The sequence below is a fragment of the Cryptomeria japonica genome, chromosome 11, assembly GCF_030272615.1.
Source record: "Cryptomeria japonica chromosome 11, Sugi_1.0, whole genome shotgun sequence".
Taxonomy (NCBI): Eukaryota; Viridiplantae; Streptophyta; class Pinopsida; order Cupressales; family Cupressaceae; genus Cryptomeria; species Cryptomeria japonica.
Genome location: NC_081415.1, coordinates 512015548 through 512040795, shown reverse-complemented (window position 1 = coordinate 512040795; position 25248 = coordinate 512015548). Strand labels below are relative to the sequence as shown.

The following is a 25248-nucleotide window of genomic DNA, read 5'->3' as shown; positions in this document are numbered from 1 at the left end:
AAATACTAAGTATTCATTTAATTAAGTGGACAGATTTATGTGACTACAAATTCAATAATACAATTTGTAAACATCGTATTTATTTTAATTATTTATTAGAAATATAGTATAATATGTATTGATACTCAAAACTATTAATAATTTCCTAGGAAGAGCAAAGATTTCAGTCAAAATGAAATATAAGTTTACAAGACTCATTCGTGAGTCAAAATTTGATTCATGCTACAATGAGATAGGAGACACGAACATGGGTCATGTGGATATTTCTGAATTTGTTCATAGAATTGCAAAGGGAGGAGGAAGATCAATTCTTTCTCAATCCATGCCAGCCTTAGGATTAGTGGAAGTAGCTGCATTTCCCCTATCTCTACAATCAGTTGATTTGGTAGTGGAGCGTGCACAATATTATGACAAAGATGAAAGGAAGATTATTGGCCCCTTAGGTGATACGGTGTTAGATATTAGTCCTCAGATGATACAAAGAGTGTTATGTATTCCACAATATACAAAATACGAATGTATTGATTGGATAGTTGCTAACAACTATTATGAAAATAAAAACAACAAAGCTTCCAAATTCATTAATGAACATCTCATTCTTGAAAGTACTAGGAATGTGAAAAAGTTGGCTAGAGGACAACATAGAGAAGAATTCAAAGAGGAAGCAAAATATTATATCACACTTCTAAGTAGGCTATATGGTACTCCAGAAGTGAAACACTTCCATCCATGGATGTGTTATTATATTTTGAAAATAACAAAGGGAAAAAAAATTGATTGGGCAACTATAATTAGTGACAACTTGAATCAACAATTGATAGATGTTTTGCAGAGCAACACATTTCACATGAGTTCATATTTAATATACTTGTTGGCTTACCGAGGTAGCTATCCAGAACTAAATAGAGTTGGAAACTTTAACGAAGGAGGAAGACAAATATTTGATAGTTACCCTCAGTTAGAACTGATGGAAAGTGAAAAACACTATTGCATTGTTAATGACGCCTTCATTTTTTCCATAGTAGGACATCTTGACAATGATTTAAGAAAAAGATTATCTTTAGAAGTGAGCAGTGAACTCTCAAAGTTTGGGAATTGGTATATCCAATTCCAAACATTCACATACATTAGAGTTGTAGGTTTCCATGGAAGCCCATTGAAATTGCCCAGGTACCCTTCAAACAAAATAATTCTGCTTGAAATGTGTAGACAAATAGAAGAAGTTGATAAGGTAATGGGGAAATAGGGGTTTGTTATATTTGAATTTCCAATTAAGGTTGGTGATTACTCATGTGCTGACATGGATTTAGCTCACACAACTAAAATTGACATGGCACATCTCCGCATGTACAACTTTAGTGACATGAGGTACAATTTTGATCCAATAGGACTGATCACTAGAATAATAGGGGCATACTACAAACATGAACCTGCTTTAGAAGATCATTGGGCTAATTGCCAAAATGAAAAGGAAATTAGAATCAAAGATTATTGTAGACTAAATATGCCTATCATGAGAGCTTGCAAGTTCGATAGAATCCTTGAGCACATGGAAGAAGATGGAAATTAGTTGGATCCAATTTACTACACAATGAGCATATGTGATCAACCGATGGATATAGTGAATTGGTCTATAGTTGAAGATGTGTCAGTTGAGAACAGAACAATGAATGTGATACTAATGTCAATGGAGTCATTGGGAAAACCTTATTCTCTACTACCGATACATCATTCTACCAATCAAAATACAAATAAAATTGTTGAACCATTAGATGCAACAAACTTAGACATGAAAGAAGACAATGCATGTCTTCATCTTGCAAGAGATAGAGAAGAAGTTATCACAAAAGGAAATGATGTGGCCGTGAATGATGTTGAAGAAGAAAAAGAAGATAATACACCATTATTAAAAAGTCAAAGGTTTAAAGGGTAAAATGTTGATGCAACAACATTGGAAACAAGAAGTATTCAACTGTGCTTTAATATTGTTTCAACATCCACATCACCTTCCCACAGTTACAATTCAATTCAAACTGTACCATGCTCTTTGACTCCACCTTTAGATTCCTTGGCTCCTACTCAAAATGTAGATGTACAAGGAATCTATAGTGCATTTACATAATGGAAAACAAAATTGCAGAATTATGGTGTGCATGTGATAAAGAAGGCACCAAAAGTTTATAGTCGTATCATTCAAAAAACAAATATTGAAAGGGAACTTGATGAAAAAATTGAGGAAGAACTTTTCATGTGCAATCAATATATTGAAACTTAAAAAAAAATGAAAGTAGTTCCTTTGAATGAATTGGAGGCATTGGGAATTGAACAAAACAAAGTGTTGCTTAATGAATGGCTCAAAGCAAGTAAGATGAGACACAAAACACTTCTAAGATGCAAAAAAAATTGAATAGATTGAAAGAATCTATCAATTTGTATTTGAGAAAGATAGAAAAGTTTGTCGAAGATCTTGATTACACCTTTCTAGAAAGTTCTTTGACGGTTCGACCAACTGAAGAAATCATTAAAGATGTTTCAGACTCCCTTCACGGAGAACTATCTAAACAAGAGATTGACAACATGATGAGTAAGAAGACTAAAATTGGTCAATTTGAAGAAGAATCTACTCAAATTACTCGATTACAGCAGAAAATTAAAAGAATTGTTCTATTTGTACAAGTGAAACTGAAGTACAAATTGGGACCAAACGAAAATGAAATAAACAAAGCTATAGATATATTTGTTCACCAATATCCAGTGGAGACATAAAAATTGCTGCTATGTAACACATCTTCTAACATGTATCAATCGAAATGTTAGTAAATTTTGAAAAAGTATAAATATTTCAATCAAAGAATTCACTCTTTTATTCATTGATCAATTGTACAAAGAATATGGTTATCACATTCCAGTTTATGTAATTAATTGATCTATGTAATTGTTATATATGATCACATGATCGAATGTAAATTTCCATCTACTTTGTCATTTATATTGTATTTATTATTACATAAATAAAAGTGAATCCAATTAATAATAATCATGCATATTTATTTTATTGAAAAGTTTATATAACAAATTTAGTGCAACTTAAAGTTTGACTGTTTCTTATATTTTCTTAAATGGAAAAAAACTCAATGTATGCATCTCATACAAATAACTTATCGTATGTAAAAATTAACATATGAAACTTTAGTTTAATTAATAAAATTCATATACAGTAATTAAAATAGACAATTTAAATACAAATCATTTTGCAGTTATACAAGAGTAGAATGTTAAATTTCAATCTGAAGAACAAAGAAGACAACATCGTAGGGAATATAACAAGACATATCAAAGAGAATATTGAAGAAGGAAATGAGAACATGTGGAAAATGTTCAAAATGAAGAGAAACATGTACATAGTAATGAAGCAAATAGACAAAATTATAGTAGAAGAAGAGCACAGATAACAGAACAACAATTAGAAAATCAAATTATAGAAGAAGAAAATATAAGAAGAAGGGATTCTCAGCGTAATTCACAACAATTATGTCTTTATCAAATAGAAAATAATCAACAAGTTCCTCCCCAATCCAGTCAGAGCCAACAATTTGAGGACGAAAGAAGACAACAACAAAGAGAATATAGAAGGGCATATCAAAGAGAATATTGATGAAGACAATGAGAGGAGAAGACAGATGATCAAAGGGAAGAACTTTGATGGATGCATAATAATGCAAACAGACAAAGATATGGTAGAAGAAGAGGAGAGATAACAATACAAGAATTAGAAAATGAACATCAAGAAGAAGAAAATTTCAGCACAAATAGACGACAAGGAATTACAAAACAATCACCGACAAATGAGTATGTGCCTGAAAATAATCCATATGTACAACATGATAACTTAAATGGAAGAATGGAAAACAATGTAGACAATCATAGTGGAATGCTTCAAAATGATTTTAGAAATCTACAAGTAATTTTTCGAAACCGAATAGATAGCTTTCTTTGTCCAACAATGTGTTATGTGTGCCAAGAATGTTACCTTGGAATAAAAGTCACACGCACATCAGAAGGTCCTGTTTGTAATAGGTGTTGGCAAGAAAAAGGAAACAACAGATTTTCTTCTTCAAATAACATGGACCCAGGGCCACAACCCAGAGAACTTGCTAATCTAACTCAGGTAGAAGAAATGTTGATTGCTCGAGTAAATCCAATTTTACAAGTTACACATGCAACAGGTGGTCAATATAAATACAAAGGTCACATGATAAGTTTTCCACAGAATATTCAATGAAATTCAAAAGTTCGTCCTCATTCAATCAAAGAGTTGCCAATAATTATTGTTCGTAGAAAAGATAAAAAAGGCACAAACTATAATTTTACAGTGAATAGAGATCGTGTGTACAAAGCACTACAATACAAAGTTGAAAATGATAAGTTCTACTCTGATGTCACAATTGATGTTAATGCCCTAAACAAAGTGGAAAGAGATTGTGAGCACAACATATTCAAGCAAATGAAAACAATTAATATGGAATTTGATTATCATTCAAATCAAATAATATTTGTTGGTCTGATTATGGAGATAGATGAAAGAAACATAATAGATCACACTACTTCAATGGCTTCAAGACCACCTAATGTGCAAAAATAAATGGAATTAATCCATGCATGGATTAATAACCCACATGAAGATCGTTTATGAATGATTGATTGGCCTACAATTGGTGTGTCTCCAATTAACGAATATGTCACATCAGGATTACTTGACATGGCATTCCTAGCACTGTTTGTTGATGGTAGATGTGATTGGTTAGAACCACGAATAAGATGAGTTCACCTCCATGAATTTGTTAAGCATTTTCTCCAGTATAGGGATCCCCATTTTGGCAAACACCCAAGATTTAGGTACTACATGATGAACATGATAATGAGACATCGAGCACACAGTTCAAGTGCAGTTTTTGTAAAAAGAAACTTTCAAGATTTTCCCATCACCATAAATGAATCACGTGAGCAAATGGAGCAGTTGCCAACCTCATACCTGGCTGATAAGTTGATGTGATTTGGGACAACATTAAGAGGAACCAGTTCATATTGGTCAAAATGCAGAGCAAAACTATCTGACATGCTACATCAAATAGGAACACCAACAATTTTCTACACACTAACAACACCAAGTAATCCACGTGAAGCTCAAATATGGAGGAAACAAAATGTTAACGACTACCCTCACATAGTTCCCCACTATATGCATTTAAGACATTCAAACTTTAGAAAAGAAATATTAGAAAAGGGCTTCAATGTTAAAGACTATTGGTGCAAATATGAGTGGCAACATAGGGGATCACCACATGTTCATGGATTCTTATGGATACATGGAGCACCAAATATGGATAATATAGATTGGTCTAATGAACAAGAAGTAAAAACTGCACAAAAATATTTTCATTCCATAGTTCATGCATGGAATCCAAGAGTTGATCTTCATCAACGAAATGTACAGGTATAATTACCATGAACAATGAAATTTTTTGTTCTACATCACAAATGTAAACACCTATATGAGTAGCCAATTAATACATTAATATTTGTTACTGTAGGCATTTCCAATTTTTTCTCTACATCCATGCTTAAAAAATACAACACAACTTATTCAAATGGATATAGATCAAGATTATGAAGAAATCCTAAACATTGTGCAAAGACATACAATTTGTAAAGAGGGTGCATGCTTAAGAAAGAAAAAAAGAAACATGGTTTGTAGGGATGTACTTTAAAAAATTTAAATTCTATATATAAAGAGTAAGTATAATGTTGCAACAATGCTGAATAATTTTTTTTATATAAATTGTAGATACAATGCTTCTTGGAATTTAAATTTGCATGGTTCAAAATTATATGAGGATAAAGATACCGGTGAAAATTTTTTTGATCCAGCAAGGAATGATGATACAGTCAATTCACATAATCATTATATATTGAAATTATGGAGAACCAACATAGACTGGCAACCTGTTCTCTTGAAACATGTTGTGATAAAATATATTGCAAAGTATGTAGCAAAAGCAGAGAAAATCTCAGAAACCTACCATCAAATGTTGATGCATCTTGCAAATATTGAGAACCTAGATGATCTTGCAGCAAAAGCATACAGGAAACTTCTAAATGAAACTATTATTGAGAGAGATGTTGGAGCTCAAGAAAAATCTCACATGTTGTTAGAACTTCCACTCATTGAAAGCAGTAGATGGTTTGTTAATCTGAATGTCTTGCATGAAGTATTCAAACCTGTGGCTATAAATGATGGAGAGGAAAATCAAGAACAAACAAAATCATTCATCGATGGATATAGAATAAGGCCATTGTCTATGGAAGCTATCACAATGATTGATGTAGCTAGATCATGGATTTATAATAATAGACAAAAAAGTGATATCAAATGACAGGCCAGGAAAAATGCAGCAATCATTAGAGTGTTTCCAAGATTTTTTTCCATGCCTCCATGTGAGGCAGGAAAATTTGTTGATTTTGTTTTTCAGAATTATTGCTCTACAAACCTTTCCATGACATAAGAATAGATATTGGTGATGACAATAACTCTATAATATCAAATTGGGAGACATTTAATTATAATCCATGGCATGTGGAGCGAACAATAATGCAAAAAATAATGAGAATAGTAGTGATTCATAAACTAAAGAAAATGAATTTGTTCATGGAAACACTACAGAGCATGAATGGGAAATCATTTCCAGATTAAAATGATAAATCTTGACCATTACTGTTGATCACATGTTTGAACATAATGATCTTCAAATGATCCATAATGGAGAAAGAACTACCTTTTTGTCTTCCAAAAGATTCCTACAAGAGAGAGGCTTAATTACTTTTCAACCACTAGCTCTTAGAAACTCCAATTAGTTCTACAAAGATCCTGAAATCACAGAATTAATTAGTTGTGAACATTGTGATCCAACAAAAGTATAATTTGTTCCAAGAGAGGTTTGGTTTGAGTCACCTCCAATGAGACCTGAAATTGATTATCAAGCTATATTCCAAGAAAATGGGCTGCTGTATTTAACAACAATTCTTAGAGGACCACAGATGAGTACTATTGGCCTATCAAACCTACACTGTCATGGACAACTATTTCGTATGCAATTTGCATCTCAATCGAATAGTATATGGAATCGACATCTCATAGATAGATGGGGCCTACAAGGAGTTTTTTTAAATATACCATATTATGAACGCATACCTAAGATTGTCAGAGAACAAATTCCAATATGGACACAAACAATTTGCAAATTCTATCCAAAAATAAATGAAGAGATTGGCACCTTGCATCTCCACCAATGCACCTTTGAGCACCTATATTGGTTTGACATCATCGATCCTACAACTAAAGATTTGATTCTGATAAATGCTATCTAGACTACAAATGTTAGTGACTTTAAATAGAATAAAGTACCAAAAGTGGAATTTAAGTTCTCATTACTTTTAGTTGAATTTTTAAAAAAAATGACTTCTTCAATTTTTCTTATTCAATACTTATCTTATCTTAAAATTAAAACACTATTTATTTCAATGATCTATTTGAGAGGTATTATTTTTAACTTTTGATAGTATTCAAGAAATAAAGTTTAAAGGTTACAATAAATTAGGATTTAATATCACAGAAGAATGTAAATATGCTAGCCATTATCTAATGCATGCAACAATATTTTTTCACTTTTTATTTTCAAAAATAGAATACAATTTCAAAATTCCATTGTATGAGTCCTTACTAAGAGGTTGTGATTTATAATGTGCCTCATCAATATTTTCTCCCACTCTGTATGTTTGTTTCCTCAATATGTAAATTCATATAAACAGCATTACATAAAAAATAATACTAATTAGTGAAAAATAAAAAGCTGAGGTAAAAATGTACAACATTTAGAAGCAACTTCATTACTATATTTTCATAAATATTTTATAATTTTTATAAAATATTTACATACTTTGATCCATAAATTATTATTCAAACCCACAAATATTGTAATCATATAACATTAAAAACTATACCTGTAATTGAACATTGAAAGTACCGCCAATCTAACTTTAAAAACTTAAACATTGAAATTACCACTAATCTAACTTTAATCTTAATTTTTATATCATCCATTAAATTTGAAGTTCTCTAACCATCATGTTTTCTATATTTTTGAGAAAAATGTTGTACAACATTTGAATATGTTAACATGTTGCAGGTTTGATGGAGGATAAAAAACCCAAAAGCATGTGGGAAGACCTACCAGAATAGTTGTTGTTAATGATTATGAGAAAATTGTCTACCAGACATTTGTCAAGAATGAAATTGGTATGTAAGAGTTGGAAAGACATCCTTTCAAAACCTAATACTTTGGGAAACATATTTTCAAAAAATTCTCCTCCAAAAAGTAATTTCTTATTGCACTTTTTTCCATTTGAATCAACAAGGATAAAATCATGGGTCATGGAAGGTGATGCAAATTTCTATAGGGTACCTGCAACAAAATTCCCAAAGTATTGCAAATGCATAGAGATAATATCCAATAATATGTATTGTTGCTCAAAATGGATAAAAGATTTTGATTTCAATTTCTACATATATGACAAATCAAATGCAAGTACTATTGAACTTTCTTCTATAAGAGATATCGCAACAAGAATATGTACTGATTTTATGGCGACAAGTTATGTCTTCTCCACTAATCAGCTAATAATCTTGCTTGGACAAATACTATAAGAACTGCAATGGTTGATGCTATATTGAAATTTATGAGTCAAAATCAGATTCATGGAATCAAATATATGTTAAAAATTCATACTATCCATTAGGAAGAGGTTTTTGTTGTAAGAGAAGATTTTATTGGATGAGAATCATACAAACAATGGTGAGACTGTTGAATTCAACTACACTACATTAACTTGGATGATAATTCCATCACCAATAGATACTTCTAGAAATTATGCACCAATTACAGAATTTGACTCTCATGAAGTACAAACAAAAGTTTATGAAAATTATTTTGATGTTAAGATTCACTGGATGAGTTTTACTACGTCTTGGGAAATAGCTGGATGTGATAGTTGCATTGTGTTGGTTGACAAAGAATATCATCAAATGTGGAAATTAGAAATAGATAATGAAGAAGGTGAAGAAACATATAAATGGTCTCCTTTTCACATTGATTTACCTAAGAAAATTTACAGGATAGCAGTAAATAATAATGGATGCATATTAATTGTGGGAGAGAAAGTATCATTATACAATACTGAAGGCAAAATACTACAGTCCATTGAATTAGAAAAGTTTGATCCACAACTTCTTATTGAAACCAATAAGTATGTAAATTATATACCATTTTTTTTCATGCCTTTAGATTGTATGAATATATGGTGGCCATAATAATTTATCCACTACATTGTATGAAAATGTAAAAGCCATAATCACTTATAAAACTTTATATTTTTCATGTGGAATGACAATTATATTGCAATTGACTTTATTTAATTTCAAATATACTTTTACATATGTTTTTATTAGATGTTTCATATTGATTTATAAATAGTAAATATTTGATGATTCAGAGAGGGATTTTAAAAAAAATCAAAATATATTTGGTTTGTCTATTTCTAGCGTATTTTCTATAAATTTTATATCACACTCAAAAAATTCAGTTTACAAGATAGAATAAATTGGGGTTTTATTATTTGATGAGAATGTTAATATGATAACCTTTATCGTATGCATGCATCAAAATATTTGTACTTTATATTTTGAAAATTGGAATATATTATGAAAATTTTATTGTATGTGTTATTAGTGAAAGATTGAGGTTTTCAAAATAACTCATTAATATTTTCTTCCACTTTATATGTTTATGTTTCTTTGTTACTAACACAAAACAAAATTTAACCCTAACCCTAAAAATGATAAATCTTGAGCGGAATAAGGAATAATGTAAATTAAATGATAATATTAAAAGAATTACAATTCTTCATGTAAACCTAATTAAACATCAAAAAAATAATAATTAAAATAATTATCATCTGCTCAATATTAATTATTGAACAAAATTTAACTCTAACTCTAAACTTACTTGTACAATAAATAAAATTAAACCCTAATCCTAACCTAACAAGAAATCAACATTAAAATTTTATAATGATTATGTTTTAATTTGGGTTTACCTTTACTAAGGGTCAAATTGTTTTTTTTTTAATAAATGTAAACTTAAATTATTTAGGTTAAATAAATTATTAATTTCCCTTTAAATCGATTTAAATAATTTAAATGAAAAATATTATTAAATTTAGAAAAGTATTATTATTACTTATTATTCAGTCAATGGGGAAATTTTGATCTCCCTCTAGATATATGTATTGGTTGCATGGGATTTTAATATTAATAAAATTATAGTGGTTCGTCACTTTTATAGAAAAAATAAAAAAACATTGAACAATGTTTAATATAAAAATATTTATTATTTCACATTTAATTTGATTTCAAATACATTATGTGTTGCACGTGACAATGATATATATATATATATATATATATAATTGAGATATCGAAACTTCAATTTTTCTATTATTTCAAAAACTTAATTTTATTGCTTGAAAATAAAGTAAATTAATATGTATTTTATAATTTAATTTCTTTACAATTGCGCTTGCGGATGCTACTAGTCTATATATATAGAAATATATATATAAAAAGTTGACAGATATCGAGGCTTTCATTTCAAAATTTTACTCTCAATTAATAGATTAATAAATGAAAGCCTCAATATCTCTCAGCTTTTTTTATATATATTTCTATATATATAGGCTAGTTTATGTTGGATTAGGTTAGATGTAACAATTATTTATGGTTACTAATATGTATTTGGTCCATTTATGTTGCATATAAGTTATACTCTAAATAAAAATATGATATTTTATTAACAAGAAATGATATATTTTTTTTCAATTACTAGATATTTTTAGATTAAGTTTTGGTCGAATCTTTAAAAAGTCATTTTTCGGACACTTCGCAGTATATGTGTTATTTTGACGAGTTGCATGATGAGTCATGCCTTCAAACCTTAATTGTAGATAGTTAAGCATCCATTTTACATTTCTTAAAAAAGCAAAGGTCTTACGATACTCCATTTGAACTACATATTGACGAAGTTAGTCCTAACGACTACCGATCCCTCTCCCCTATCAGCTCTTCAATAAGCAACGCAAGCTGAGTCATTGGCTTCGTACCGTACCCTTCACCGTCCGCTTCCATGGCAATAATGCTTCCTATCAATCTATGTAACTCCGACGTGACCCTGATTTGTGGTAAGCACAACGTTGACGTTTTCTCATCAAATCTTATCCATCGAATGGCTGAAGAATAATCCATCGATCTTGTTGGATCTTGCGAGACTGCCCTTTTTATATCTTCAAAGAGAATTGGCTGGATCTTCACTCCTCCGCGCACGAGTTCCACTCCGCTGGGAGCTTAGATACACCATATCGACCGCGTTGCCAGGTCTCTTATTTGAGGAGGAATTGAGAAAACAAAGATTATACTAACGTCTACAAATGGCTTTCATTGAACCAAAGCATTTCTCCAAGCAGATCTGCATGCGATTGCGAGATGCAGGCGGCAAGTCTAGCAGTTCCTCAACATCCCTGCCCACCATGGAGCGGTAGACTAATCCGAGGACATGATTCTCATAATACATGTTGTAAGAAACTCTAGCTTTCCACAAGAAAACTTCATGTCGGGTTCCACGCCAAAGCAGCATGCTCATTAAGTGTTCTACTTTTTGTTTTGCGGCTTCTGCAGAACCCGTCTGGAATTTAAGGAGATCCTTCAAAACCCACAAAGGTATTTGGTTTTCAAATAAAAGTATATCAGTCATAAGTCTTTCTCTCATGCGATTTTGAAGATCGACATCAAAAACTGCATCATACTTCCACTTAAATGCACTCTCTTCTTCATAAAAACACTCAACATATTCAAATCGAGGTACTTGAGTTTCATATGAATGGTGAGCATTCCTGCTAATTTTTATATAATTAACAACAAATTCATAAATAAAACATGCATCCCTGGTGACCATCCATGCCAGTTCTATAGAAGGGGAATATGTTCACCATAGAACTTCCTTATCTTGTTGTCCTTGAGCAGTATGAGTTCTTCAACAATTGACTTGATAGAAGCATGTGGATTACTCCCGTGGATCCTCTTTTGCATCCTTCGAACTGCCTCAGATTTGGAATTCTCCATACCTTGCAGCTCCTTCTTCCCATAATGAAAAGGGCCGATTGAGACAAGATGTGGACTGTACAAACGGTCTTTTGGAGGCTCGCGGTAGCTTTGGGACTCGGAAGATCCGAGCAGAGCTTACATCGGGCATATCCTCTTCTTTAACTCTCACCTCATACCCAACTTGAATTACACAACTGCTCTCTACCATTGCCATTTCATCGCTTCCCATTTGGATATATTACGTCAATAGCGATTCTTGTTCATCAAATTTACAATACTCTCACTGACCTGATATTTGTGAAGACTTTCCCAGATTTTTCAGGAGATTTTCTTTTCTCATTGACCACCACAAGATTTGCCAGCACGCAGCCAGCTCAGCAAAATGGGAGCTTCGAAGCACGGTATGGAAATCCCTTAAAAGCATAAAGGAAGAAGAATTTGTGTCAAAAGTTAAAGTTGCGGGTTCACGGACAGGACACCTGAACTGTTTGACAGAATGCAACAGGGATATGTCATCTCATAAAATGTAACGAGTGAACGATATTACACGTTGAATTGTAATGTAGTTTGAAAATTTGATTGTCAATGGGTTTTTGGTGTCTTAGTGAAGTTGAATGGTTCGAAATGAGTCTACTAGGAATCAAATCTTGCTTAATGCAAAGGCTCCAACATCATAAGGGATGAGGCCGGGATCGTGTCCTGAGGGAATTTAGCAGAATAGATACCCCTCAGTCCTTGGCTCTTAGCCAAAGAGGTTTCATGGCTGGTGGCTCGTGGGCTTCATGCCTTTACTGGGCTGCCATGCTCGTAAATTGAGACCTCCATCAACAAAAAAAAAAAGAAAAAACTTGGCATCTCGATGGTCACTCATATTTTATTTAAGATGAGAGTCTTCCTAATTGGTTTTGTATATTTACATTGAAAGTAATATTCACCACACAAGTTGAAAGCTCAAGAAAAGGAAAAAGATAAATCTACCTTTAAATCACACATTTTAATTTTCTATTCCAATCACTTCTTCATGCAAGACCTTGAGTGTGACCTTAGTGCATAGTAAATAACTAGCAATTATACTTAACATGTAAATGGAACCTCAATATTAGTAATTTGAGGGTAATTTTTAATTAATGAAAATTAAAAAATATAAACATCATTTTTGGGTAATGGAAGTTGTTAGGTATAACGCATATTGTAATGAGTTGAAGTATATTGTGCATTGAAATGTTTTATAATTTGAGATGATAGTGAATGTGCAAGATGACAATCACCCTCCTTCGTCTTTAAAGAGACATATGAATTAAGTTTCATGTAGACCTATTGCTAGTTGAAGCTTCAGGGGATATATAGATTCACTAAACACAATAGCTATAAGATCACAGTGAATGTGAGACACTAATAGGCAATGTCTATAATGTAAATTGATGCTTAAAGCCTATGTTAGCTTGAGTTAAAATTGATAGTGACTAATAGGGAGAGTCATAAAAGGAAGAATGATGTAAAAGAAACATGAGAAACTCATTCAGAGTGAAATGAAAATGGAGTAAATGTTAGACATGCATTTTGTGGTGACGAAATGTTGGTTGTTCAAGGAGGACATAAATGGACTAAGACCACTCAAAAAGGAAGAGTACAAGAAGGAAATCTATCAGTCACCCTGCATTACCTAACACATTCAATTAAAGGAAATGTTTTTAAAGTTCTTCGCAAGGTGTATGTATAGTTCAAAGGGCCTATGGATTTGATGTAATTAAATTTTCTAAGGTCTACCGTTATTGTTAAAATGATGCTTGGTTGCCACTACTTGGAGTGGTCTATTATCCAGATGGAGAGAATTAATGTAGCAGTGACTTGTTTATGTTTAAATTGAATTTTGTTTGTGTAATATTCTTGATAATATTGGAGAATGCAAATATTGAGGTCTTGGTTTTTTTTGTTTTTTTTCAAATATTGGAATAAGTTTGATAAATTGAAGGGTTGATTATTATAGATTCTAGCAACAAATTTTATATGTGAAAGGTTTGAATAAGATGTTTTTCTTGTATCTAGAGTCTCTTCCAAAAGAGAGGAATCTATGGTTAGTTCTATAAAGCGATGTGGTAGGTTTTCTTATTGAAAGATAGAGTAATGTTATTAGGAAACAATTGGATGATTTTGTGGAAAATGCTATTGTTAGTCAATTGCTTTTTATTGGATGACAATAGCCAAAATAAAGACATCGCCCCTTTCATCAATACAAAGGTGGACCATTAAGTGTTTTTATCACCATATTTAATGCATTTTATTTTTGTAGGGTAGTTATTCCGAATTTTGCTTTAGGAATATGTGCATCAGCAAACATAAATATAAAAAAACATACAACAGCTCCAGAGTTATTGAATAAGTATTCCCACAAAGATTAGACACAAAAAAATTAGTCAAAATATGACCCTTTTGTGGTCTAAAGGTAATAAACTCGTCTAGTTGTTATCACAAATATTATTGAAGTGTTATCACAAATATTATTGAAGTGTTGAATAGCAATGTTCAAACATTCATCAATATTGACCTCACAACGATCCTCCTCATTACTTTCAGGATACAAAAGCTTTTCCAAGCTCCCATTTGTAGCAAACTGAAGAATCAAAACCTTGAAGTTAAGGTCTGAATAAGCACTTATAACTCTAACGAGATTTCGATGTCGAGTCCTAGCCAAGATTTTGCATTCTCTCTTAAAACTGTTCTCGAGTTCTTCATTTTGGAAATTCAGAACTTTGATTGCAACTAACATACCATCTCTTAAAATTCCTTTAAAAACTGAGCCAAAGCAACCTACACGAAGCAAATTTGTCTCATTAAATCCGTTTGTAGCATTGACCAATTCTTGATATGTTAACCTTGGATATCTCAGTCTTCCAAACATGAAATCTGGAAGATCAAATTGACTTGGTGAATATTTCCGACAACACAATATTCCAAAGATTGAAATACACAGTAAAAATGCAATCACTCCAGCAGCTGATAACATTGTTTTTGTAAGTGGTGACTTCAATTTCTTACCCTGATTTGGACATGCGTGCTCTGGTAAATTTTCTGTATCACACAGACCATTATTTCCCATAAATGATTCATTAAATTTGTTATTTGAAAACAATCCTACTTTTGGAACTTCACCTGTCAAATTGTTGAAACAGGCATTGAAGTAGCGGAGCACTTTCATATTTGTAAGAGATGTAGGTATTGTACCTGATAGGAAATTGAAAGAAAGATTAACAGATTCCAAATTTTTTAATTTCCCAAGTGCATCTGGAATCGGACCTTCAAATGCATTATTAGAGAGATTGAGATACTCCAGTGCTAAGCAATTTGCAAGAGCTGAGGGAATCATTCCGTCAAGCTTATTACAAGAAATGTCTATTGCTTGAGCACTTACAATTTTACTTATTTCCACAGGAAGTGGTCCTTGTAAAAAATTCCATGATATAGTCAAATAAAACTGAAGGCCTTTTAGACTTGTCATAAATTCTCCAGGGATGTTTCCACTCAGGTGGTTGTGAGAGATGTCTACCAGTTCTAAGTTTGGACATTTCTGCAAACCAGAAGGTATCTCTCCTGAGAAATAGTTGTGGTGCAGAAAAAGTCTTCTCAGCTGTTGAAGTCTACCAAGAGAGCCTGGTATTGTTCCTGATAGATTGGTCCAACTAACTTCCAACTCCCCTAGACTTTTCATCTTGCCGATTTCCTCTTGAAGGCCTCCTCCTATATTATTGCCACTCAAATCCAATCTTTCCAACTTATAGAATCTTTTGAGTCCAGATGGCAGGTATCCGCTTAGAAGATTGTTACTTATGTTCAAGTAGGTTAAGTTGGTAAGATTTGTAATTTGTTGAGGAATGTTACCCCTTATCTGGTTGTTCCCAAAATCTAAGATAGAGAGCTTTGAAGAAAGGTGGCCTATGGATCGAGGTAAAACACCGCTCAAATGATTGTGCGACATTTTTATAAATTCTAGGTGGGAACAATTTGTGAGAGCAATGAGAAAAGGCAAAGGGATATTGCTGCTACTAACAAGCTGATTCTGCTCTAATATAATTTTCTTAACCAGGACCAAACTGCCCAACTCGGTGGGCACAGTTCCACTGAGTTGATTTTTCCTTAAATCAAGGAGTTCCATTTTAGAACAATTTCCTAAGGAATTTGGTATATTTCCTGACAACTGATTTCAAAGAGATTGAGCTGCTGTAGTTGGGTGAGATTCCCTATTTCAGGGGGAATAGAACCTGACAACTGATTTTCAAAGAGCTTGAGCTCTTGTAGTTGGGTGAGAGTCCCTATTTCAGGAGGGATAGGACCTGTGAGACTGTTTCTTAGCAATTGCAAAACAACCAGCTGTGACAAGTTTCCTATTGAGGAAGGAATATTGCCCGAGAACTGATTGTGATAGAGGTAGAGACAACGCAGTTGGATGAGCATGCCTATTTCAGGAGGAATAGGTCCATGGAGATTATTTTCTGACAAGTCCAAGTGCATTAGGATAGAGAGATTTTTGAGAGGGTGGAATTATACCTGTAAAGTAGTTTTGAGGAAGCAAAAGAAACTTCAACCCTGTCAACTTGCCTAGCTCATCAGGAATACTGAGAGATTCCCAAGCGCGGGAGAAATGACGCCTTGTAGATCCATATCTGTGAGATCTAACGCAACCACTTGCTGCCGATTATGAGAGCATCTAATGCCGGTCCAATTACACATTGCAATAGTGTTATTCCAATTTGCTAGGGCATTTTTGGGGTCGGAAGTGATTGCAGATTTGAATGGCCAGGAGGAGGAGATTGGAGTGGAGTTGAGAAGGAAAGGAGCAACATCAACATTAACGAAAATAATATGTATTCCATTTTCTTGAAACAGAGAATATGAGAACTCAATGAATCTGAAACACCTAGGTGTATGTACTTATATATTTCTTTAACCTCTCCATGCATTTTTTGCTCAAATTCTAATAAAACGAATATAGGTATTTTATATATAAATCTATTTAGAAGGGGCTTTCAGTTGTTATTTATTTTAAATAATATATTTAATATAAGTATTTAAGGTTGATATTTTTCCAAAAAAATTAAGTAAATTTTTAAAGTAGTTATGTCTGTTTTTTATTTTTAATCAAAATAGTAGTTTCTTTATTTAAATTTATAAATTTAATATTCAAATTAGAAATTGTTATCTTTTTTAATAGAACAATTTAATTTGGAAGATAATTTAATTATTTATAAATCATTAATTTTTTTAATATTTTCATATTTGAAAATTTAAAAATTTATAAAAACTAGAACTCAAAACATTAATTAAAGTATAATATAAAATCTAAATTATAAATTTAAAGATTGTTATTTGTATACAGTGAAAATGGAATATCAAATTATTGTAAAACCAACAAAAATCCAACCACATAAAACCCTAGTTCTACAATTAAGAATCCACCATACACCAATGAAGTACCTAAAATATGCAACATATCAAAATGATGAAAGATTATACCATTCATCTTCTTTGATAGGGTTGCTCTCATATTTTGTATTGAGGACAAGAGCTCAACAAAGAACGGATCCTGATTCTATAGATATTTGATTGCTTGGTCGCATGAAGGTTGTTTGATCGCATTAGTGAGGGCTAATATCCTAATATGACATGAAAGTAATATAAAGTTGCAGACCCAGTTTTTGGGGCTTAAAAGCCCACACTAAAGCCTATCTGCAAAAAAATAAAATAATTAATCAAAACATAAAGACAAACATATGATTAAACAAAAAATTAAAGATCAATTAATGAGCCTAAATGCTATCTATCAAGCTATTAGAAAATTAGATGGATGATACTAATAAATTGCTTCATTGAATATGTGAATCATTAAGGGAGACTATTATTATGATTAAACTAGATCTAGTTGTCATAGTACATAATTCTTATTCAGTATCACTAACCTATATTGTGCTGGTTTTACACAAATTAATAATCAAGGAATTCAACATTGTTTCTATAAATAGACCATTTGTCATTTAATAGATACAATTGCAATTAATTGTATCTTTAAATTTATGTTGAACATATAATTAGTAGAAAGTAACCTATTCTTATTTTAATAGGGAATGGATGAAGAATTCACAAACATTTTGGTTCTCTCCTTATATTCTTAACCACCATGATCACTAGCACAAGCATGATTTTTAATATTGTAGATGATTGTCATATAACTTTGATGTTTTGGACTAGAAACAAATAAATGATAACTAATGCCTAATTTTATAACAGTGGAGTCAAAATTGAAGAACCAAACCAAAATTACCCCACAACAAATTATTGATTTAGAAAAGAGAAATGTATCTTGTTCTCTTAATTTCATTTTCATATATCAAGATACAAATTATTTTTAATTATCCTTCACCCATATCAAATATAATAAAAATTTTAAAATTCTGTTAAAATTTATTGCAACCACCCCTTAGTGAGTGAATAATAACCAAAAAAAAAAAGGCACATTAGGATAAAAAAAACTTTGTAGAACAATCCATACAAAGAAAAAAGGTAGTTAAAAACGCCGAAATGTAGGAATTTGGGAACATAAATTGCGTAGAAATCGGGTAGAATAGATGGGTCGTCTTAGAAATTGGAGCGAAGACTACGAAAACTAAAACTTTTTCAAAAATTGGCAGCTATAGTGATGGTGCTTTGTTTCCACATGGTTGGCTTTGGAAAACGTTATATAGTTTTCAATAATGTAAAATTAGTTAAGTTAAAATGATTTTTTTTAAATAAGCAAAAAAAAGTGTAGCTTTTCTACACTTTTTCCCTAGCGCTGCACCAGGGAAATTGCGTTGATTAGGAGGTGATAAGGTTAGGCCAGGTCTGGAATTTGACAGGCTATATGGCCGTTTTTGTACTTTTAGATCGTATATTACAACTAATAAAATTAGTGGACCGTATGTATCGACAGGCTATTTTTTTCACAAACCGTATATATGACACTTAAAATTATTAATAAGCCGTAAAATATTATAATAGATCATATATATTGATATATATTATTTTACAATGTTTATTATAAATATATGAATTTATTTAGAATATTTTAAAATGGTAGGATCAAGATATAATTGTTTCTAATTTTATATTATTTTTATATGAATGTTTAGCATGTTTTTTCTTATATAAATTTAGAAACTTTGTCAATTTATTTTTTAATATTTTTTAAAGATTGTCTTAAATATCAATATAGAAACTTCTAACAATTGAAATGATAAGATATAATTATTTCTGCTTTTTTAAAATATTGTAATAAAAAAATCTAAAATGATTTCTATTTTTATAATAAACAAGATTTTTGGGTTGAATTTAGAAACTTATGAGTAAATTTAAGATTTTTTTAGTGCATTACTAATTTATCATTGTTTTTCAAATTTTTACATTTTTTGATGGAATTGTTTCTTTTCACTTCAATTGAAGAAAAAACTTATAATAAACTATTCACAAATTAAAAAAAATTGACACTTAACATTTTTTGAAAAACGTAAAATGAAAGGCATTTAAATTATTAAACCGTCATAAAAAAATTCATGACACGCAGGGGTGGCCGTCAAATTCCAGGCCTGGGTTAGATAATGCTATTTTCCATTCCCACAGATTTTTATAATCCTTTTAGGTCTAGAATAAAAATATAAATAAAAAATGAAAAAAAATCATTTTAAAATAATTTTCGATCAGGATTAAAAAATAAAATCATTTAATTTTATTTTGGACACTTATGAAAATCATTTTTTATGGTCTAATTTTAATTGTTTTCTTTATTAAGTGTTATCCAATCAAATTTAAGGCTCTTAATAGAAATATTGTAATAGGCTCAAAACATGCCAAACAACTGAAAGTCAAATTGGTGATAGACAAGGAAATTGTCAAAAATCACTTTAGCATAAGCATCTAGAACAAGCATGCAATTCTTCAACATTTTTTCTTGTCTAATATAATGCTAGAACAAGAAGCATTAGGAAGGAAAATTATGACAGTGACAACAAACAACTCAAGGTTATAAAGAACTCTGAAACCAATTCTTCTAATATAATTATAAGATGATGACAACCTTAGAAAAATGTAATATATGTTCTATATGTTTTTCTTTCTATTTGGTCCATGTATTTTGCTAGCTTTATGTTTTTGTTTTTTTGTGGGTCAACTATATGTTTTTGATGATGTTTTGAGTATTGTAAATGATTCTGAGATCCCTTCAAAACTTGTTATTTACCTCTTTAACAAAAATGAATTTTCTTCTATACTAAAATATATTTGCTAGAATTTATCATAGAGAGAGAAACTAACACACCTTCTAGTAACATTAATGTAGAATAACCATGATAGTAATACAAAAATACTATGGCATTAGTGCCATGTTCCTCCAATAATCCTGCATGACTATTTTTGAATATGGGAAAACAAGTTTTGATGGGCCCCTGAAACCCATTACACCCATATCCTACATGCCTGTTATAAGGTTACTCTAGGTTAGTTAAGAGGTAGTGATGGGATGTCTCACAAGTGAGATGACACAAAAATGTAACTAATTTCAAATGTGAATACAACAAGATAAAAGGACCAACTAGTAAAAGGTGGCTCATGAGTGGCACACATTGACATAGAGATGTGTGGCAGCCAATTATGGTCTAGAAGGTATTTTCTTAGTAACAAAAATGATGCAAAGTCTCTTAGGTATAATTTATTGTAAGGTATCAATACTTACCTCTATAAACCAATATTTAAATATAAATATTTAGGAATTATAATATAATATTTATATATAATATATGCACTATTGTATAAGTATACTTCAATTTATGTATATAACAAGTAAAATATTGGAGACGTGTCATAGTTTAGGCTTGTTAATTTGTTTTGGGTGAAACTCATTCAATTGAAATAGAAGTAGCTAAAACAATATTTCTTAAAAAATGAAAATATAAACTTCAACATTGCAGACGTAGGGCCCCACTCTATAATGGGGTTCTGCATTAGTTGATGTTTTATTCTAATTTTCTAGAAATTATATTATTGAGACTCATTAAGTCAATATCTAATTTGTGGTACTACATGTTTAGGGCATTGAATATTTTTCTAGAAACTTCAATAGTGGTCTAGACATAATAGTTTTGTAGATTAAATCATGCTTATTAAATAGGTCATATTTTAGTTAGAATCAATATTCAAGCAAGAAAAGTAAGTTTGACCAATTATATTGTCATTAGGAAAGTGATAATCTGAAACAAATAGAATAGTATATAATCCACCATAATGAAATGAGGTGGAGTTTTTTTTTTTCTTAGTAAAAGGCTGAAGCCGAAAGTCTATTAAATATTATAAAAACAGTCATTATAGAATTTTAAAAGAGAAAACCAAATTGGGGAGGCCATCTAAACAAAACTCCCATAGAAGATGACAATATTAGGCAAAAAACAGGGCCTATTATACCCAGATTATATTAAAAAAATGAAGAGGTAGAAAATGGAGAACAATATTGCTATGGGAAATGAAACAAAGATTTCCTTTCCTCAGCCCATGTTGCAATCCCTTGGGTCTTGGATATCTATGGGTGGTTTTTGAAGAGAACATTCAATAGCCTCTAAAAGTCACTCCGCCCAATCTAAGTTCAACTCCTCCTCATCTTCACTAGATTGCAAACTCCCCAGACCACCCAAGGGTTCATCAAATTTGTATTTCCACACACAAGCTTCATCTTAATTCACATTGTCACTTTTGGCTCTCTCTTCCCAACCCCTCTCAAAGAGCCCCATTACTCTCTTTAGAAACTCCAACCCCCTTTTAATTAGGAATTATCTTGCCTCAAATTTGTGTTGATTCTATATAGTGATAATTGGAAGCCTTGGCACCTACCCCATTCCACATTTAACAACAAAATATTATCCAAGGAGAAAGATCGAGATTCTTTCATCCATTGACAACAAAAATCTATCCAAGTCACCTAAAAAGGTGTCTTTGAAAATGTGGCGATACAATTCTTCTGCTACCACATTTCTTTCCCCCATAGATAACATTGTGGCTAGAAACATTGTTGGAATATCTATATTGACTCAGTATCTATGGTCAACATGGAGAAATTCTAGATCCAAAATAGATTTTACTACATGAAAAATCAACCTATGTGAAAAATTGAGTGCCTCCTCCAAACCTTTTTTGAGTTATCTCTCTTGAGAAAGACAGTTGGTATTTACTAACCACTGATGTAATTAGAGAATCCATGGTGATAGAGAAAAACTTGAAGAAAAGAAAAAATTGGGGAGAAGTGCTTGTAAAAACAAAGGATAAGCATATAAATGTTAAACCTCCAACGATCTATGAAAATGAAGCACAAATTCTACCTACTTCTTGGGACAATTCTATCATTAATGCTATCATAAATCCACACACTATAGTATCCTTTCAAATATTTGATTAAATCTACCATTTCCTGATTTTCCTTTAACAAATAATTCTAAATCCAAATACCAATGTCAAAGTAGAAAAATGATACACTCAAACAAATCTAGATTTATGGAAGACTAATAAATATCATGAGTTCAATAAATTTATTCGGTTTGATACATTAGAATTTATAACCCATCACCATCAACTATCATTCATATACATCCACTCAAATGCATTCAAAATAAAAACAACAAATATTCCATAATGGATATGACTATATAGACAACACTCCACATCATTGAGTGGCTACACTACATCCCCACAAAGGGTAGAGTTGTCAACTACAATTGTGTCAGCCTAGGAATCTAATCTCACCCTCAATAAGTTTTACCACCATAATCAAATTCCTTGACTTATTAGTCATTAGCCAACCTCTACTTTTCAACATTAATTCATCTTCCTCATATTTCTATCTCTAAAACCTCATCAGCATAATAATAGATTAATTTAGATTAAATTATTCACTTTATTGACTTCTTTCAAACCTTCAACTACTTTGTTGGCTAAGATGCCTCTTCCTTATTTCCTCCTCCATAAATGTGATTAATTGTATATGCGTCAAAGTGTTTTAGTAGAGCTAAAACTATTTCTAACAATGATTTCAATTTCCAATTGAATATTGAACCTAATCTCACAACATTAATCACTAAAGTTGAATCCCCTTCAATCTCTACTTTGCTAATGCCCACTTATTTACATAGAAGAATCCCAAGCTTAATAGCATTGAATTATGCAATATTATTAGTATTCTCCTATAGATGACTAGACAAGCATCCAATAGTTTCTCCATTCGTATTCCTATAGCGTCCTAAAATTGTGACACTTGCAATTTCGACTGCATTTCGGTCTTCACGATGGCGACGCAACACGCAACCTGAATGGAGACCCCAAAACTCGCTCACGACACTAAAAACTGCATTTTTCAAGCACCATTGGCCTGAACCCCCTTGCACCCCGCTGTCCTGGAGGTGGGACCAGAGCGCCCAGTGCCCTGGTCCCTCAGGACCAGGGCGCCCAGCGCCCTGGTCCCTGGGTCCTATTTTGGGCCCGGTTTCCTAAGTGATATCGGGTCTTTTTTATTGCAATTTGGAAATATACTTCCCTGGTCGGCCTAAGGTCGGGAAAATCAGTCTATCAGCCCTAATTGACAAGTATATAAGCTACATTTTTCTCTCTCATATGGATGGGGAGGATATATGTGTACCAAGCGTGGAAACTATACTCAAGCATTCAAGCATTCAAGCATTCAAGCATTCAAGCATTCAAGCATTCCTTCTAAGTCTCCATTCAAGGCTAAGTGTTGCATTCAAGATAAGGATTCAACCATTGAAGAGGAGATCACATACTACATGCTACAACATACAACATACAACATCTAAACCTTTGCACATAAGGATACAAACATCCTTAGAACAAGGTATTAGTACTTGTTTTACATTACAGTCATTTACATTTACAGCTCTTGCTCATTTCTTGGTTAATTCCAAAACCGGGGTTTGACCTAAAGGCAAACCCCTAATCCCTAACCCCCCAATCATCTTCGCTTTTCTGTGTGTAGGTTGCAGGTACGTGGCTGAAATTGAAGATCTGGAATCCTTGTGCAGAGACGAACAGATCCCCCTTCGTTTCGCGGATTTTTCGGAGGACCGTGGCGCCGGGCACCATCGTCCCGACAACTTTTTCTCAAATTTGCAGGACAGCGCCGTATCGACATTTTACTGCTAATTCCAGGTCCGCAGCTTCATCCTATAACCCGAACTCAGTTTATAAGCGAATCTTTATGACTTTCTATGCATCCTTAGCTTAATTTCCTTAATCTTTACAAAAGAGGGTAGCCTTGCTTTCCTAACCCTTGAAATTCATTTAGCATCCAATCTTACATTACGTGGGATTGGATCTTATGAGTTTCAACCCCTCTTTTGAATGTAAAGTCTTCCCCCTAAGTGAAAACCCATCGAATCCTAGCGAACCTCCCTTCTCTCTCCTCGGAGTTAGAAGAGGGGAGACCAACTAGGGTTCGACCGCGATTTTCCGCTTTACATTTTGGTGAACCCGACATGAACATCCTTTCTGATTTTTCATGCTTAGATCTGAAAAAATTGATTACATTTCCATGTTTGATCTTTTGCAAAGTTTTAGAGGTGATTGCATTAAAACCCTAAAATTTCTTTTTAGTAATTAAACTTGCGAATTGTCTAAATGTTAATGCTTGTTTCAGATCTGTCCTTCTATTACAAATTATCAATTCATATTTGTGCTTTAATTCTGAAAATTAAGTGGTTAAAAGTCAAAACCCTAATTTTTGAAACCCTCTTGATTCAACATTTGTCCGACAATTTGACCGATCAAAACATCTCCAAATCAGCTGTAACTTTGGATTCCGCAATAAAATCACAATATCTTTCATCCCTGAAAATTTGGAAAAAAGTTGCGAGGACCGTGTTGCACTCCGAGCGCCATCGTCCCCGACATTTTTTCCAAAATTT

General features: G+C 32.0%; 2 protein-coding genes across 2 annotated transcripts; both read right to left on the bottom strand.

Annotated features, from left to right (window-relative positions):
- Positions 1–12548: 12548 nt before the first annotated feature.
- LOC131036071 (putative leucine-rich repeat receptor-like serine/threonine-protein kinase At2g24130) lies at positions 12549–16418 on the bottom strand. Its single transcript, XM_057967903.2, has 2 exons — positions 14814–16418; positions 12549–12752 (listed from the first exon to the last, which is right to left on the bottom strand). The coding sequence occupies exons 1-2, from the start codon at positions 16416–16418 to the stop codon at positions 12549–12551; spliced, it is 1809 nt and encodes a 602-aa protein (XP_057823886.2).
- A 14-nt stretch (positions 16419–16432) lies between these two features.
- LOC131035995 (disease resistance protein BAK6-like) lies at positions 16433–16774 on the bottom strand. Its single transcript, XM_057967813.2, has one exon. It carries the CDS (start codon positions 16772–16774, stop codon positions 16433–16435), a length of 342 nt encoding a protein of 113 aa, XP_057823796.2.
- Positions 16775–25248: the final 8474 nt, after the last annotated feature.

Coding starts and splice junctions, on each gene's coding strand:
- LOC131035995 (XM_057967813.2), bottom strand. CDS start 16,774: ATGCACTTGGACTTGTCAGAAAATAATCTCCATGGACCTATTCCTCCT.
- LOC131036071 (XM_057967903.2), bottom strand. CDS start 16,418: ATGGAACTCCTTGATTTAAGGAAAAATCAACTCAGTGGAACTGTGCCC. Junction 12,753..14,813: donor ATGAGGAGGATCGTTGTGAG/GTCAATATTGAT, acceptor TCTGTCAAACAG/TTCAGGTGTCCTGTCCGTGA.